The sequence below is a fragment of the Rhagoletis pomonella genome, unplaced genomic scaffold (genome assembly GCF_013731165.1).
Source record: "Rhagoletis pomonella isolate Grant_MI unplaced genomic scaffold, Rhpom_1.0 Rhpom_scaffold_00001, whole genome shotgun sequence".
In the NCBI taxonomy this organism is placed as follows: Eukaryota; Metazoa; Arthropoda; class Insecta; order Diptera; family Tephritidae; genus Rhagoletis; species Rhagoletis pomonella.
In genome coordinates this window covers 1921958-1940560 of record NW_023458555.1, presented here as the reverse complement: position 1 = coordinate 1940560, position 18603 = coordinate 1921958, and the positions used below count along the sequence as shown (strand labels likewise).

Sequence of the window (18603 nt, the reverse complement as noted above, 5' to 3'; positions counted from 1 at the left end):
GCTTACATATCTACAGCTTACTTTGTGACAGAACTGTCGGGGCGGAGTAGGGAACGCCTGCAATCAGCGCAGAGACAATAGGCGCACACCGCAAGGTGGTGACCAGGTATTGAAAAGGACCTTTTAATCAATTTTATTTTTTTTTTTAAGCTAATAAAGTTAGGACTATATTCGAGGACGTTGTCGAGTTTATATTAGTCCTTAACATATAATTTTTTCAAAATAAATATTGGAGAATTTCAAGGATATTCAAGGATAAAATTTTTAAGGACATTTTCAATACCTTAAGCACCAAAAATTTAATCTGTTCTTTCTCTACAGAATTTTCTCTTCAATTTGATACCCATACCGTTTTCCTCAGTACATTGCACTTAATTTTGTAAACCATTTTCTGAGTTACTAAAACTATTCAATTTTCAAAGGCATTTTAAAAAGTCCTGACGTCAGAGAAACTAAAAACATAATTTTACTGCATATATTTGGCTCATTTATACAAAAAAAATATTAAATATTAAATAAACAAAAGAAATATAATTTATTTTTGAACGAATTTCCGTCATCCCTTGTTAAGTTTGGTTTGCAGACAAACCGGTTTCGGCATTGTGCAATCTTCAGTGTCATTTTTCGTTCTGTCTGGTTCCAGCTTTTGTCCTTAATTTATGTTTATTTATCTTAGGTAATGTGATTTTCGTCGATGATTAATTATTTGAAATGCCATGGTGTCCTTTCAGAACCAGGTAATAGGTTAATCTTCGCTGTCTCGATATTAACATCCGTTATGTTGTCTTTGTATAGTTTTTGCCTGAAGGTAGGTAAGAGTCGGTGATTTTTGTCCTGGTGGTACTTTGTGGTGTGTAGCGGCTAATAACGGATACAAGAGAGAATGGCCTTCGATATGCATATCGAACTAAAAACGAACTCATAACCAACCTTAGTTTTCCATAGTAGTTCATAGTATATTGGAAATACACTAGAGATGGCTTCGAAAAAAAAAATTAAAACCATAGCAACAAGAGAGAAAGTGAAATCCAGCTCATTCTCGGAAGGAAATATTAGAAAATCACTCTTTCTCATTAAAATTCCAATTAGATAATCCGGCTGGATTTCGAATTCTTAACGAAGGGAAAATACACTGGATAACGACGGTTCGGTTTTACTGGAGAATGGCCTAGTTCTCGAATCGAATACTAACCTATTCCACATTAGTTATCGAAGGTGACACTGGAAAAGGATTTGTTTTCCAATCATTTTCGAATTGTTAACCAAGCCCAATGTTTATTGGGTAAACAAAATAAAAAACCTTAAACAAACTAAGGAAAAATAGCAAAAACTGGTCAAAGTGTGCTGCCCCTATTATTTTTTACACGACTATATATATCTACATAAAACCAAAAGACTGAAATGGTTCTACCGAAAGTATTTTGTTCAGATAGAACCGAAGAAGCATTTCTGTAAGGAGTTTTAATAGTAACTTGCTACATTAAGTGTTAAATAAGCGTTTTTATTATTAAGTTTTTGCAAATTAATCTTTTATAGGTGCTGGGAGCGAATTATAGATCACTTAGCTTTAAAAGTTAAGTGCAAATATTTAAGACTAAACCAAGAAAAAAATACTTTCTTTTTAATATTTATTATAAATTTATATTCATACGTTTAAAAACAAGGTTCCGTTTCAAGCGTTTTATAAACCAAAAATATGCGTCTTGTAAGCTTTATTTATGTTAATTTTAGTAAACTTAAAAAAAGTTTTGGCTTGTTGGGAAGTTTTTATTTTTTAAATATTTTGGTTGGCTCTGTCAAAAGTTAAAGTTTAAGTAAGGCAATGAGAGGGAGAGTAAGTAGACTTATACATTTTATAGAAAAAGGAGCAATATGGAAATGCGTCCCCAGAAATATGTTGCTTATCACCACAGTAATCCCGGTTTAGTTTTCGCATGATGTACTCGTAAAATGTAGCCAAAGATAGTAGATTATTTTGCAATACAAATTCAAAAAACGTCGCTAATTCGATTGCCTTATTTTTTAATGTTTTGTAGATCGGCTATTGTGGTTCCCATCGATCCAACTATGGTTCAGAACTAATTTCTTAATGCCGCTCAAACGTTTCTTACCTTGATAGCCAGGTGATAATGTTAGGGGCTATCACAGAATCCATCGTAGTCCGGTTATTCGTGGAATCTACGAAAATGCGATCACTGAATCCGAATTGCTACGAACGTGTGTATTCAAAGTAGACGCTACGTTCGTAGCTATTCAATTTCAATGATAGGATTTTCGCAGATTTCACGAACTACGATGGATTCTGTGATAGCTCTGGTTAACTTGTATTGAATAATGGACGTGCTGGAAATCTGCTCAATAAAAACGTTCTATTGTTTCCAGCGGAAAACGTAAGATCTGGTGTTCGCTGCTCTTACATTTGTACATCTCGATTTTTTGCGATTTTTGCTAGAAGATCAAGGGCAATTTTAATCACGCTCATACGTACATTAATTAATGGCAATCAACGGGGAGCGGTTTGATTACTTGTACGATTTCGAGTTTTTATAAAACTCTCAATATATAATAATTCAAAATGTTTGTTTTTGCTCGGTATGTTTTGAACTCAAATAGCCATAAGAAAAATTATTCAATCGACTTTGTGCTTTCCTCTCCACCTCTAAAACATCGATCTTATATATTTTTTATATATAGTTATGTTTATTTCCAATCGGTTTTTGTTTTTATACAATACTGAAACAAAGATTATTCAATATTAACGAAATAAATGCAGTGTATCTAAATCATTACTTGTTAATAAAATGCAAATTGTGTAGCTGTCTTTCTACTTTCAGCTGTTTTCGTTGAAAATCTCGAATTGTAACTGTAATGTTTATGTGTATGCATGTATGTTTTTTTTTTTTATATTTGGGTTCCGATAAGTTTATGCATAGAGTAATATCTATGAAATTATATTTCTATGATGTGCAATGCCTTTCAAGTTTTTATAAGTTAGAGTCGATACATAAATATGCATATTTCTGCAGTCACTGAATATAATACATTTCAGCATGCATTTTCATGCTTCATCGCCCACAGTGTCGTAATTATGCGATTAACCTTTTTCTTGAAAAGCTTCGTAGAAAAATATCGCAATTTGAATTTTCGCCAGGTAAACTTCTCGATAGCTTAGCGTGACAATCACGTATGTAGATGCGCCTCAAAAGATAATATTATTAGCAATACAGACAAACATATGTAGTTCTCAATGGATGCATCTAAGGAATGTTTATCTAAAATGTCTAGACTATTTAAAAAAAACTTACATGTATATATTTAGTTTTTCATGTAAGTATATATATAAATTAGTTCAATTAAATTCAAAACAAAGCAATGAGGGCTGGAATTTTTACCATAACAATTTCCGCCAGTCAAATATTTACTTCACAAACTAATTACGTTTCGATTCGTTACGATGCAATTAAAAATCATCCGATAAAAGCATAGCATCTTTCGCGAGTATGATTTTTCGGCAAAATGGTGAACAAACGTTGTGATAACGTTGCCAGCCACATGCCCGAAGTGAAACTGCTGTTTTCGATTAAGATTATTGTTACTCTACTGGTTAATGAAAATGCGTTTGAGCTAAATTTACTTATCGCATAGGAACGAAATGTTCAAATAGTTTTGTGACAAAAATACAAAATAAGGGCGTCGCTAAAGTTGAAAAACAACCGTATATAGGGAAGTCTTATTGGTAGTATTGAACAGCAGAGTAAGCAGCTACAGTTCTGCGAACAACAAGCGGGCGTAGGCCGCCCTCCATCTGGAGACAAGCTGGAGCTAACGGTATAATGAGTTTGATTGTCTGAAGAAGAGAATTGAGGGTTGGGTTAAAATAATGTTGAAAAATCGTAGTTTCTATATTTATATAAGAATGAGAGTGTTTTTCACAAATTTATTATAGAGAAGTTTTGTGTAAAAGTTGCTGGTTGCTATTATCTTTATTTTAAATAAAATATTCGCATCTTTCAACATTCATATAGTGAAGTATCTCAACGAATGCAAACATTTTCTATACTTTTCTGTATTTTTGAGTCTTTTGTTTTCTACAAATTGAAAAGCGACACATCAAATAAATTCATGGTAAGCTCTTAACAAAAGTTTTTACAAAACTGCACCCCCGCAGTATCATAGCTATAAAACCACCACTAAAAATTAACTGTAAAAACTCATTATTTGCATTGAATGTGTTAAATAATTTTGATCTCTTGGGAATAAAACCTTGGCGTATTAAAAAACCACTGAAAGAACATCATCACCAGAAATACGTACATACACGAATCAAAAAAACGAACAAATAAAAATAAGAGTACTATAAGCATAGCAACATGGAATGTGCGGAGCTTATACGAACCAGGAAAATTAGAAAATACCGTAAGAGTTTAAAAAATTGAACAAAGATATTTTAGGCATAAGTGAGGCGTGGTGGCCTCAGAATGGACAAATACAAGAGGAAGTAAAACTATACTATTCAGGAAATGATACAGAAAATATTACGAGAATGTAAAAGAAGTTATTCCGTATTCTGACAGAAAAATACTTGTAAAACTAAACGGTAAACCAATTGACTTGAACATCATACAAATTTACGCCCCAACTGCTGACTGTGCTGACGTTGAGATGGAGAATTTTTATTCTGACGTGAAGATGATATTAAGAACCACAAAGAAACACGAGATTAACATACTCATGGGTGATTTCAATGCCAAAGTGGGCAAAGAGAAAACTGTAAATAGGCCAGGTAAACGTAATGAACGTGGAAATCGATTAGTACAATTCTGCCAAGAGGAAGACTATGTTATAAGCAATACTCTTTATAAATTACCAGAAAGAAGACTATATACGTGGAAATCGCCCCAGGGCAAAGCAGATAATGTGACTCGGAATCAAGTGAACTACAAATCCTAATTAATAAATGCAAAGATATATCCAGGTGCAGACGTACCATCAGACCACAATGTATTAATGGCGAAAGTAAGAATCAGACCCAGCAAAAGAGAACTGACCAGAAACCAGCTAAAGTTAGCAAATCTTGAGAATGCAAAAATACAAGTAATTTTTAAGCAAAAAAACCGACTTCAAATCTCATATCAAAATTTAAGATTATCGTCAATTTCTTCATGATCCGATGATCGGATTTAAACCAATTTAATATCGGACCACCTGTGAGGTAACATCTTTCATTAAAAAAAATAGATTATAGAAATCGGTTAACGTGGTCCAAAGTTATGCGGTAACATACATAATAAAAAATAAATAAAAAACATTCCGACGAATTGATAACCTTTCTCCTTTTTGTGAAGTAGGTTAAAAAGAGGAGCTTAAACGACAAATAAATTACGTATTCGCATCATCAAATGACGTTGAAATCCTATTGATACATGGAACAAAGCTACCGAGAATATAAGAGCGACAACGAACCAACAACTAGGCACAAAGATGAAAACGGCAAAACAAAAATGAATGAATGAAGAGATACTAAACTAAAGATGACGGATGAATGACGAAATACCAATACTGATGAATATAAAAGACTTAACAAAGAAATTAGAAACTAAATACGAGATGCAAGAAAAGTATGGATGAAAAAACAGGGAAGATATAGAACGATTAGAAAAACTACACAATTTAAATCTGCACAAAAAAATTTAAGGAAGTCTGCGGCACAAGAAAACATAATAGTATAAATGTATTGGTATACAAAGATCACAATTTAGTAACTGACGAGGTAGGAAAAATGGAATTGTGGAAGACATATGTAAACGAACTTTTCAAAGACGACTCGAGGGATATAATATAACAATAAATGGCATAACAGAGGAAACGTTTTTGAAAACAACAAAGTCAGATATTGCGTGTGCTATAAAAATGTCCAAAACGAAAAAGGTGACAAAGTTATTATGAATGTTCTGGAGGAAGTACATATTTAGCTATATGTATATATAAAACTAGAGAATATCCGATATCCTGGGTGAAATCTACTTTCGTGGCGCTTCCGAAAAAATCAAACGCTACACTACCGACCTATAAGTTTAATGAGCCATACGTTGAAAATACTTTTAAAAATTATACATGGTCATAAATAAAAGTGAACAACACTGCACTAATACTAACCTAACAATAAATAAACACCCTCATTGCGAGAGTCGTGTCGAATGCAAGTCGTTTTTCGAGATTCGATGTTGTCGAGTCGTACAATTTAGCCTAATTTACGACTTACGCAATGAGGTTGAATATGAACGTGGACAAAGTAAACAATTTCAAATACCTGGGAAGCTGGCTGAGTGACAAATGGGAATATGACAACGAAATTAACGGCAGAATAGAAATAGCAAGGGCAGCATTCAATAAGATAAAGAAAATAGTAACAAGTCGAGACATATCTATTAAGCTGAAAATAACACTCCTGTAGCGAGTGTCGATCGACTAGTAGTAGATACATCGACTATAATTCGATTATCGATTATCCATGGTATTTTCGGGGTCGTTTTCTTGTTCAATAAGTGAGTGTGAGTTTTTTTTTATAATATAATAGATTCCCTGCAAGACAGCTGAGTATCATATGAGTACTCATATTATCATTATCCCTAATCACAAAAGTGCTTATCAAAGTCCTCATTTTCGTTCAGGCCATGGGTAAAATTTGAGTACTTTCCCCTCAATGTTGTCATCAGAAAGTCCTCAGTACTAATAGTCAAACTACTCATTTATGCCGTACTACAAAAACAAAAGTGTAGATGTGTGAGAATTTTTGCCTAAAGTGCTCAGCAATGTCTTGTAGGGTTGGCGCTTACACATATGTTAGTGTTTGGCACGGGAAATCCACATTCACAATACCATGGAAAAGCGATAATCGAATAATAGTCGTTTATCTACTACTAGTCGAGACTCGCAATAGGGGTGTAAGATTCATTAAATGCTATGTGTGGTCGACTCTTGTGTACGGGAGACTTTTAATACAAGGAAAGCTTGAGGGGCGCAGAGGAGCAGGAAGAAAAATTACATGGTGGGATAACATGAGAGAATGGCCATGATTGAAAGCAATTAGAGAAATAATGGAGAAAGCAAGAAACAGAGATGAATTCGATATGATAATCAAAACTATGAACTAGAACGTAAAGTATGTATGTAATCGCAAACATCCAGCAATTATTACTACGAGATATTTTGAGGTCAAATCCGGGCCGTTTATTCAACGATCGTTATGCTTCAACTCGGAGGAACAGCTCAGAATACATAGGTAAAAAAAAACGAGATAAAGAGAAATTTCATAGCTGTACCTACTACCCGTATGGGAATGTTAACCCACTACCGGTTTTTTAATTAATGATTTTAAATCGCCCATGGCCGATGACCAACCATATACAGAAATTGGCTTACGTATGGCAACTTGTTACTTGTTTACTTGTTTACATAATTTGTTAAACGTATTGGAGCAAAGTTGCCAAAAAAAGTAAATTCGGATGTGGTGTGTGCTATACATAATACAAACTACGATACTGGTAGCCACGGCTACTAGACCAGCAACTAGACACCAGTTGCCATATATAATAGGGCCATTAGTTTGAGTTCACAAAATCATCAAAAAGATCGTTTGCAAAATTACAGTTTTGACCCTTCGACGTGGCCACTGAGTTCGACGGATTAAAATCCGGTTTTAAACATCTGAGGTGTCAGTTGATGAAGTTTATGGCCATAAATCGCGAACACCAAAGGATTTCTGACTTGTTATCAGTAGTGGCAAAGTTTTTTTTATGTAATTATAAAACATTTTTGTTATGTTAACATTTTCATTTATGAACTGCCCACAAATACACTTCATTCTGCTGCATTTACCGAATCATTTCCAACACTGTGACCGAAATATGAATGATACAAAATGATCAATCGTTTAGTGTATATTTCACCAATACAAGAAATTTCCTCACTTATTCACTTATGTATGTGATTCAAAACGAACCTCGAATCTCTCAGCAACGACCAAAAATATAGATATAAAAATCGGCAAAATTTTTGCACCACCATTCAGAAAAACGCGAACTCAGTTTTACAATTTATCCGTTCTACTACAATACAAAAGCGAGTATCAGCTAAATGGTGCGTGTTGAAATTAAGCAATCAATGGTTAGTTAATTGCCTAATAGGTTTCGTTTGTTTTCATTTCAATATTTGTTTCTACTATTTCTAATATGTATTCTCATTATCCCTCCGTCTGCGCTTCTTTTGACTTTAGTGTGCTCCTTTTGTATTTTACCGATATAATTAATATCTGGTGCTATTATTTTTATATTTCCTTTTTTATTTTCTAATATAAAGAAAACCGTTTTTCCTTATATTGCATCGATTGTTGCATTTGCAACTCTAACTGTATGAGTGTGAATGTATGTTTGTGTATATTGATTTCTTGGTAAGGTATTATCTTTTATAATTTAAAATAATTATTTTTTTGTATTTGTTTATTTTATTATACTGATGTATATTATCATTACCATTATTATTAATAATTATTCTGTTTTCTTTAATAATAATTCTGGTTTTAATAATTATGTTTAATGCAAAAAATCTTCACACATTGAATGGGAGCGGGGCAGGAGAAATTTTGTTGAATTCTTTCTTTAGATTTAGAAGTGTTTTTCTGAAAGAGAATTTTTTTATTTTTTATGCAATTGAAATGTATATAATGTATATCATTGTTGCTGTTGTTGTGTATTATAATGCTTCTCGTTTTTTATGTATGTGTTGTTGCTGCTGTATTACAGTAGGAAAAGGTATATAGAGGAGTTTTAGAATTAAGTAAGATGGGGGGTTACTTAAATTACGACACATCCTGATCCTCGACATCTTGAATCTCCGGTTTCTGCTCGCCATCACCTGATAAACCAAAAATTTTTTAGTCTATTTGTTTACCAATTTGTTAATAAAACTGTTTACGAACCATCGGCCTGCATATCAGACGTCCATAATGTAAGATTATCCCTCAGCAATTGCATAATTAGTGTGGAATCTTTGTAGCTCTCTTCGCTTAAGGTATCTAGCTCAGCAATGGCATCGTCGAAAGCTGCTTTCGCTAGTCTGCAAGCGCGATCCGGCGAATTGAGAATTTCATAGTAGAATACCTACGGAAAGAAATTACCGAGTTACAGGAACACATACGTACATACATTTTAATATTCCTCCCTATTTCAATTCTTACCGAGAAGTTCAACGCCAAACCTAAGCGAATGGGGTGTGTTGGCGGCAGATCGTTCATTGCAATATCGCTGGCAGCTTTGTAAGCAATCAGCGAATTCTCTGCCGCGTCCTTGCGATCCGAACCAGTAGCAAACTCTGCCAAATAGCGATGATAATCGCCTTTCATCTTATAATAAAATACTTTGCTCTCGCCTGTAGTGGCGCATGGAATGAGATGCTTCTCTAAAACATTCAGAATATCGGAACAAATATCTCGTAGTTCTTTCTCCACCTGCCCGCGGTAGGTTTTAATCATTTCAAGCTTCTCCTCGGCCCCTTTGTTTTCTTCCTTTTGTTCAATAGAGGTTATTATACGCCATGAAGCACGTCGTGCACCAATTACATTCTTATAGGCGACGGAAAGCAGGTTGCGCTCTTCGACAGTTAATTCAACATCTAGGGATGCGACCTTTTTCATAGCTTCCACCATTTCTAAAAAGAAAGTTGGCGAATATTTTATAAATTTTTTATTTTACACAATATCAATGTTGGTTTTTTGTTAAAATGGTATGTTATATGCAATACTGTAAGTATATAAAATAGTTGAGTATATCTCGTCTACCAATAACGGTTACATTTTCAGCCAACGCCTAATAATTAATTAATTAATCCCAACGGTTTTATTGCCCTCCCGACCAACGGACACATGCAGTCCACAATAACGTTATTAAAACGATGGGCAAGACACACTTAAAAGGTAGAAGACTTATTGAAAGACGTCAAAATAAGAGTGCGAGCACAAAGGTGATTTCCTTATGGCATACATTCTGGGTTGTATTTTTTAGGAATGTGTGAACATGATTGAATCGTGTACGTGAACTATTTTACAGAATCGAATTTCAAAATGTAAATCACAGCCGACCTCAATTCTTATATACATATTTAGGAGTACTTTTAATTACTTTATGATCCAAAGGTCGGATCTAAATCAAGTAGATATGGGTATTAACTTTTCCAGAGTTAACTAAATCGGTTAACGTGGTCCAAAGCTATACGGTAACACATGTATGTACATAAAAAAAAATATCCCGACGAATTGCTAACCTCCTAATTTGTTTGAAGTTAGTTAAAAGTATAAAAATAATAAGAGACTTTCCTATTAAAAAGTTGTTGATGGTTTTTTACTTGACTGGTGACTACATATACCTATACAGTTATTTTTTTTCTTCTTTTTTATAGATAAAAAGTCTAAGAAAAAATACATCTGAAAAAGACTTGCGTGTACTAATCTCTCAAAGTTTACACTGCTGGCAAATGCAAATAAGGATTAAAATTTTAAAACTATTTAATGAAATTTAAATAAAATAAAAATAGACCTTTTATTTTTCAAAAAAAAAAACCCCCCGGGCTACAGTTAAGGCGGATCTCCATAGCATGCGTATACGTATGCGTGAGTTTGACAGAAAAAAAAATGGTATACAAATTTTTATGGCAGCGCCTACATACATAGCGACGCATGGAAATGTAAGAAAGTTGTATGAATTTTGACTTCTAAGCGTAAATGTCAAACGCTATGGAGGTCCGCCTTTACTCGTCGGCACCCTGTATATCAGTTTCTAGTTGTATTACTTTTAATCACAACTGTAATTTATTTATTTATTTATCTAATATAATTTATAAAAAATAAATTCGTATAGATAACAAAAGTAAATAAGATTACATATGTAGAAGATTTCAAAAGATGAATGGAACCATCTTTAGATAAAGAAAGATCAAGCTCAATAAAAAAATAGAATATGTTGTAATCAATTGTTAAATTTCGCGCATCATAAGTTTTATTATTATTGCTAGGGAACGGATTTTATGGAAATTGCTAAAAAGATTATATTCTATTATGAATGTCCACGATTTAGCTTTCCCTAATTCCATATATACACATGTGATGTTGCCTTTTTTGCATTTTTTAAGATATTTGCCTTTTTGTCTTTTCTATCTTAAAGGCCTGTGTGCAGCTTTCAAGAAAAGCAAAAAGCCCATATAAAATGACGTACAAGGATGGCTAAGAAATTTTCATGAGTCAAATTTCCTTAAGGCAGTACGCAGTTCTTAAGAAATTTGAACGCTTTCTAGTAAAGTTGTTTTTTTGTGAAAAAAGGCCACAAGGTAACCCACGGTTGCAACAGAAATATATGCCCGCTCCGTTATTTCTTGAGGAAAAAGTGAGGCAACTGGATATGTATTAGGTTGTCAAAACTCCTTGGACACACACACACAAGATAATTTCAATTTTTTCTTGTCCGTTTTCGTGAGAGCTGCATACTGGCCCTTAGTTGTAAAAAACCCGTATTTTTGATAATATGAAGGTCTTAAACGTTCCATATTTAAATTGTATAACTCACGTCGAGCGCCTTAAAAGTTGGCTTTTCTTCGCTGCCAGAAAACTAGAGATAAGTTTTTTTGTCTTTTGAAAAATCGAAACTCTTTCTTTAGTGTCTTCTTTTGCCTTTTTTGCGATTTCTAGTGCAAGCTCTTGAAACAGGAGCATTTATTTTTTCCTTTTAAATGTTTTTTCTCAAATTTTTAAACACGAAGTATATAAATACGCATATCAGAAAGGGGGTTTAAAATCAGTTCAAAATTGTTTGAAATACATATAAGGTTTTTAATTTTTCGAAGACCCGACCTTTGACCCCTTATAACACCTGTAGTATAAGTTTGCACAAAAAAAGTCATATACCAGTTAAATAAGAGCAAAAGGCGGACTACTACGTCTATATTTTCAGTTTTTTAGTTATCTAGTACGCTCCAAATAACGAATGCTTATTTTAAATGTATTGATTACTCTAAATAACGAACGGTTGGAAAAAGGAGTATTCTATATAACGAACGCTTGTATACTTTGTGCGCTTGAATGACATGGTTTTGCATGACTTTTACGTACGTGGAATTACGATCAGTTCAAAAGATAAACTTCTTACAAGTGATCGCGTTTATTGAACTGGGAAAATACCTCCGTCGCGTAAACGTTTGTTATTTATTAGGTAAGAAATAAAAAAAAAATAAAAGCACATTAAGCAAAATTGGAATATGGGACTCATGTGTAATATATAGACTGATTTTATTGAATTCTCATAATAAAATTTGAGTTCCATACAACGTACTTTTCGATATAGCGTATGATCCCAGACATTATATCATTCGTTATACTGGACGACCACTGTAGTAATAATAAATAATTTTTTACCAAGGGCCCTATTTCGAACTTCGAAAGCGCATATCGATTTCGGAGGCTAACTTCGAAAAACGGGGAAATTACTTTTTTACCTCAATCAATCAATCTCTTTAAAAAAGTTGGCTTGGTCCAATACCCATCCCATTGCTGTACAGTGTAATGATTCCACTATCTTCATTAATGTATATTGTAACTATCAATATCTTATAAAGAGAAGTGTAAATTTTTTTTATCTAAAACTAATAAAGTTAGAAGTATGAAATTCGAGGATGCGATAGTTAACTTATTAGTACATACTTGACAAATATTTTATTCAGAAATAGACATTAGACATTTCCAAGGATGTTTAAGGACAAAGTTTTAAAAGGACATTTTCAACACTTATTCGTCCTGACGCAGCAAAAAATTTATTTATTTTTTTGGTGTAGACATTCGTCGTGTCAATCCAGCGCTGGCCTGGCTCACTGGACTGGCATGCTACTGGCATAATATGAACGGTGCACTAACTAGGTTAACTCAGCTAACCAGCCACTACGTGGCTTCGCAGAGCAAGGCCCGCAGCGATGTCCGATAAACTACAACCACATTAGACAGCTAATCACTGAGTACCAGGAGCAATATTGTAGAACATAGCAGTCCTATTGGCAAACTCGTTAGCTTCTCTACAAGCGCATTCTACGGCTTCTTTAGCGGTAGATAGTTCTTCCACCGTTTTCTTTGCAATCCGGCTAACAGTCGATTGGCTCACATGCGTTAGCTTTCCAGTAATATTATTTTTATATTTTTCAAATCGCGTCTCATGGTATTTTTATAACAAAAACCATTACTAAGTTATAACAAAAACCTACACTTCACGGGGGAAAAGGGGTTGCAGCGTAACAATAGGGATTTCCCCTCAGTTGTAAATTATATGAGTGCAAAATTGAGTCAATAAGCTAATTTAAAAAAATATTCCAGACACGTTAGCGAAATTTTAAAATTTTATGGTGGATTCTAGTTCTTTAAACTATACTCGCATATTTGCTTTTAATATTGCATATAAATTTTACCAAAGAACCACCGAAAAACGCATAAGTAATGATTTGTTTTATTATTGAGTCAATTTTGGACCAAGTGTACATACACTAACTAGAATATGTTTCTGTACAGTATTTTTTTTTTTAATATTTGCAATGTTTTCAAAAAACTTCTAACAAATTTGGTTTAAAAGTTGCAAATTTTGGTGAAAATTTGTCGAATTTTCCTAAATTTTGTAAAAACTTTGAATCATTAATTTATAGGCCATTCGATGCAGAATGAACTATTAAAATTTAACGAAAAAAAATTATTACGAAAAACATTGCGATTTAAAAAAAAACAAAACAAAAAAACACTTGGAAACATTCTGGTGAGTGAGTGTATACATATATACACATTCATTAAAATCATAGCCGGATATTCGCATGCATATAATCCATTAGTACGATTTTCCCTAAAATAATGGATTTCTTACTTTACTACTGTCAAACCAAGCATTATGGCTATCTATAACTTTTTGTTGCTCAGTAAGCGACCGGTCGATTCCATTCATCGATTTTTCGCGGCAACAAGCAACCACGAGCAAACACTATGGAAACGAAAAGTACCACACTCAGTACCAGTGCTCGGGCTACTTAAAGTCGATTCAGTAGTAAATTATTTTAAAATCAATAAGTAGCGTGCTCCTTTTACCGTTTGTTTTATGTTCTGCGATTTCATTTTTCTACGATCTAAATAATTATTATAGTTACGTTTTTTTTTCACACTAGCCAGTAAAAGCTAGTAGTTGCACACTTCCTGGGTCTCTCGTTGTTTGAGTTTGAAAAAAACACTTCAGGGACAAGCCGATCTAGGCAGGGCCGAGTCGAGAACACAAGATTGCACACTCCCGACGGTGACGTCATTTGTCAATTAAAAGTGAACAAAGCATAATTGAAGTATAAAAGAAAATGTTATGTATGTTATTATGTTTTAAAGGCGTTCTTTAATTCATTGTTTGTTTCATTGTTGAAAAAGTATAATAAATAAAAATCTTCCGAGATGTACTCATAAAACAGTAATTTTAAAATTATTTGCATGGACTTTCGAATTAACTATGACTTGCCAAATTAACCTTATGATAAAGGGAATTCCAACCAGGCAAACGAAAGTTATTTCGGCAAATCTTTCACAAGGCAATGGCAAACCTCAGAATGTATTTCTGCCATGAAAAACAGCTTCTCATAAAAATACAATCGCCGTTCGGAGTCGGCGTAAAACTGTAGGTCTCTCCGCTTTGTGTGACAACATCAAGGCGCACGTCACAAGTCGGAGGAGAAGCTCGGCCAAACACAAACATATGTGGTAAGCTCCAATCTATTATTATTATATGTCAAATATCTCAAAAAATCATCTACATTTCCGCCTTTAGCTACAAGAAAAAGGGTTGGATACAAGGGTTTAATGGAGGGTGAGCCCCAGTTTTCTTTATTTTTAACCTATTAGAATTTGAGTTATTCAATGTTCCTCAGAAAAAAAAGAGATTTTATAATGGGTCTTCACACCGAAGCTTTGTACTCTGTGTTTGGTAATTTTTACCCATGTATTTTGTTTGTGTAACACTATTTTACACTAACAAACCACACTAGGAAAAGATTACGAACACGGGGTAACGAGCTCAATGTGAAGCGCCATACAATTTTTAAGAAATAATAAATCTACTCCGATCAATGCTGTGTCCAAACCCTGCACCGCACGAACGAATGACACATAGGCGCAAAAAAAGCAAAGAAAATAATACCCAAGTAAAACGAACGATACCCGTACACCATCGTATTGCCAATTCTAGGCAAAATGTGAAAGAGCGGCGATGGTATATTTCAGGCATGGTAGTCGGCTAGTGACACTGCTCATGCCTGCAGGACAAATACAAATATCCACCGCAAGGTGAGCTAGTATGAGTTATGAAATGTTCAACTACGGCCAAGGCTGCCAGCTTAGCTCAAACCGTGCAATTTTTGGCCCTATTTTACTTCAAATGGCACTTAATTTTTCAATTTGGCACAAAGTGCCAAAATGGCACTTTTGAAAAATAATATTTTAATACATTTTTGTGATATTCTTTTGCACCTTCCTTTTTCTCAACTAAAATTTTCTAACTTCTACAGGTATACAACCGGTTTATCTTACTTTGTCACTGGAACTTTGATTTAGAAATGTGTTTCTAATTTTAATGCTAAATGGGAAGAATTACAAAGAATGGCACCTTTTTATCCTCAAAATGGCACTTCATAGCAGAGTTGGCAGCTCTGCGTTTAACCGTCTTCTTATTGACCAAGTGGTTCTAAATTTTTATACTGCCAATGCTACTCGCTTTTTAGCAGCTCGCTTCATATACTCTCATTTATTAAAGCTTAAATCCATGTGAAGTGCGTGTGCGCTTTTTACTCTCGAACATAGCAACTAAGAATAGAGATGATTTTTAACCAATTTCGAAGTGACAACCATATAGGACGACAAGCATAGCCTGCGTTTCTCTCAAGTGTTCGTACCCGCTTTATCGATGACCTTAGAAATCTTATTTTATATATTTATATATATACATACATATATACACCAATAGCCGTATTTTTTCGCAAGTCCATTTTTCCTACATAAGTAAACGCTTATGTACAATTATAAACGCAAGAAAGATTTCAATGCAACAAAAAACCACCCGAAATTGAATCGCCGGCAAATATTAAGTCTCCATTATCTTCTCGCTATTCCGGCCATCTCTCTTCATTAAAATTTTTTCGTCTGCACTGACGCACCATCGTCTTTGCCTTCGTCATAAGCAGTACACTATACCCCGCGTGTTTCTACTGCGGTCACTATTTCCTATTTTTTTTTTATCAATCCACACCCATTATGAAAATCCGCATTTTTTATTTTCTCGGACCACATTTCCTATTTTACAAATTTTATACAGTCCGCGTACTTACCGTCATAACGTTCAGCCTGTTCAGCCAATTTGGCCTTGTACACATTATTTTCACGTTCAGACATTCTGTTCGATAGCTTAGTAAATCTCGATTTAGTTCTTTAGATTAGATTCTTCTGAAATCTTATTTAGTTATTTACTGGCGTCGTCCTGAAACAGCAGTTTTTAGCGTTTTACACCTTTTTATTTTTCGTCGTCGCCTGCGCTTCCGAAATTCAATTTTTTACTTTTCTCTACTATGAATTTTTTCTCTTTGACAAACGTTTCGCCTCTACTGCTGCTTTTGCTTCTGCTCCGGCAATAATGTCGTTGTCGTTTCCCGACCGCAGCGCTGCTGTCGCTTTTATTTCTTCTTCTTACACTTTTTCACGACTTCGTCGCAGAATCCAATGCCTAGTTCTTCACTCTTTTCAATGATGAACCGTCAAGAATCGGCGTTAAAAATTCCAAGTACCGTAAAATTCTTAACTCCAAATACGCATTCAAAGAGAAATTTTTTGCACAACTCTATCGAATGCTTTTGATAGATTTTATCTCAGAAAATTTCAAATTTTTTACCGCTTTCTATTAACAATACTCGATGAACGTCGTTGCTCGCCGTTGTCAACTCGTTGATTCATCCACATAAACGAATATGAAACGACGCTTGACGAAGTCCGCTTCCCTTGCCTTCGTATGTAGCAATCAATATGGCCGCACCTATTTATATGTATCTATAGCTATCTCTCTTACTAGCACGTCTTGTTTACTGAACTACTTAATACTTTCGTTAAGTCGTAGCTAACTTGTCTCACTCTAATAATCACTTTGCCGTCAAGTTTTTAGACAAGGAAGAATTCAATATCCGCACTATGCAAGGACTCTGTCACACGGTCAGTAATTAGAACGGCATGAATCACGTAACTTTGAAACGACAGTCGTTCAAACGATACTGACAAAACGATGTTGTCAGAACACTGATTTATGCATTTGTCTTGCTGTTACGTGTTACTGTTACGTGAAGCAAAACTGGAATCGAGTTGACGATATCGCACAAACGATCAAACAATTCTTGATTTTTATGAATGAATCGTTCAGACGATTGTCGTCATACGTTACTCATGCCCACGATATTTGAATCGCGATCTATATTGATGGATTGATGGATCGCGCACGAATGCTACATGTTCAATATTTATCGCGTCAGTATTTGCATAATTTTTGTGCTGAATGCTTATTATGACGCAAGAAAATATTTTTATTTTGTACGTATAATTTACAGATAATGCATTCCACAATTATTTTAAAGTTTCCAATGTTAATTAAAATTTGTTTTGAAAGATTTTAAGCCCCGAGAGCGAAGGCAAAGCCGATGTTCGCATTACGAGAGTAAAAGATGTACTGACGAAATGTATGGATCACGTTTTGAAAGTGCTACACATTCAGTATTTATTGACGGTATCGCGATCCGCGATCCAGATGTCAAAATTTTTAGGAATTTTGCGATATGGGTCACGATCCATCAATAATGCATGCTACACTGTCAATAAATATCGCGATACTTGCATCGCGTCAATAAATACTGACCGTGTGACAGGGCCTTAATAGATGACGCAAATTTTTAAATTTGTAATAGAAGATACAGAGATTTTTGTTAACCACAATTAATCGATTTTTCAATATTGAAATATAATCGATTAAATCATTCAAATATTTAGGCTTTTCACACCGAGCTTGGTACTCGGTAACTCGCTGTTCGGTAATTTTACCCCATTTGTTGTTGTAGCAGCATACAACTTTCTCCAAGAGTTTTTGGTGAGTGTTTTTGGGGAGTGAGAGTCCTTGGCCAAATATAAATCTGGGTCGCTCTGGTTACGTAGACCCAACTGTCGTGGGAACGGTAACTCGCTGTTCGGTAATTTTTCCTCAAGTATTTTGTTTGTGTTAAATTATTTTATTATCGGTTTACCGGGTACCGAACTACTGTGTCGGAAGCTTGATAATTTTACTGGTAGTTGGTAAACAGCCATCAGCTGGAAATTTTTATGTGTGGGCACTTTGACGCCTTGAAATAAGCATTTGCCGCATGACGCCACCAGACACCATTTTCTCAATTTCGGTGTTTATAAACATTTAAATCTTTAAAACAACTTATTGAATAGTTTTCCAAAACGTAATCACAAATAATCCAATAGGGAAA

At 34.3% G+C, this 18603-nt stretch overlaps 1 protein-coding gene and 1 long non-coding RNA gene across 3 annotated transcripts; both read right to left on the bottom strand.

Moving 5' to 3' along the window:
- Positions 1 to 725: 725 nt before the first annotated feature.
- LOC118735976 lies at positions 726 to 5155 on the bottom strand. Its single transcript, XR_004992662.1, has 2 exons — positions 931 to 5155; positions 726 to 861 (listed from the first exon to the last, which is right to left on the bottom strand). It is a non-coding gene; the product is annotated as an uncharacterized LOC118735976 (long non-coding RNA).
- A 3567-nt stretch (positions 5156 to 8722) lies between these two features.
- LOC118735964 (14-3-3 protein epsilon) lies at positions 8723 to 17047 on the bottom strand. Of its 2 annotated transcripts, none has more exons than XM_036466041.1 (4): positions 16426 to 17047; positions 9236 to 9705; positions 8978 to 9158; positions 8723 to 8913 (listed from the first exon to the last, which is right to left on the bottom strand). In XM_036466041.1, the coding sequence occupies exons 1-4, from the start codon at positions 16487 to 16489 to the stop codon at positions 8858 to 8860; spliced, it is 771 nt and encodes a 256-aa protein (XP_036321934.1). In that variant the 5' UTR covers positions 16490 to 17047; the 3' UTR covers positions 8723 to 8857. The 2 variants fall into 2 exon arrangements, with proteins under 2 accessions (XP_036321934.1, XP_036321943.1); XM_036466050.1 differs by lacking the exon at positions 16426 to 17047 and adding an exon at positions 13938 to 14031.
- Positions 17048 to 18603: the final 1556 nt, after the last annotated feature.

What these genes read in the sequence shown, in the direction of transcription:
- LOC118735964 (XM_036466041.1), bottom strand. Translation starts at nt 16,489, where the DNA reads ATGTCTGAACGTGAAAATAATGTGTACAAGGCCAAATTGGCTGAACAG. An exon ending in ACAGGCTGAACGTTATGACG is followed by an intron (nt 9,706 to 16,425) that starts GTAAGTACGCGG and finishes CTTTCTTTTTAG; the next exon opens with AAATGGTGGAAGCTATGAAA. An exon ending in GTCTGATATGCAGGCCGATG is followed by an intron (nt 8,914 to 8,977) that starts GTTCGTAAACAG and finishes TTGGTTTATCAG; the next exon opens with GTGATGGCGAGCAGAAACCG.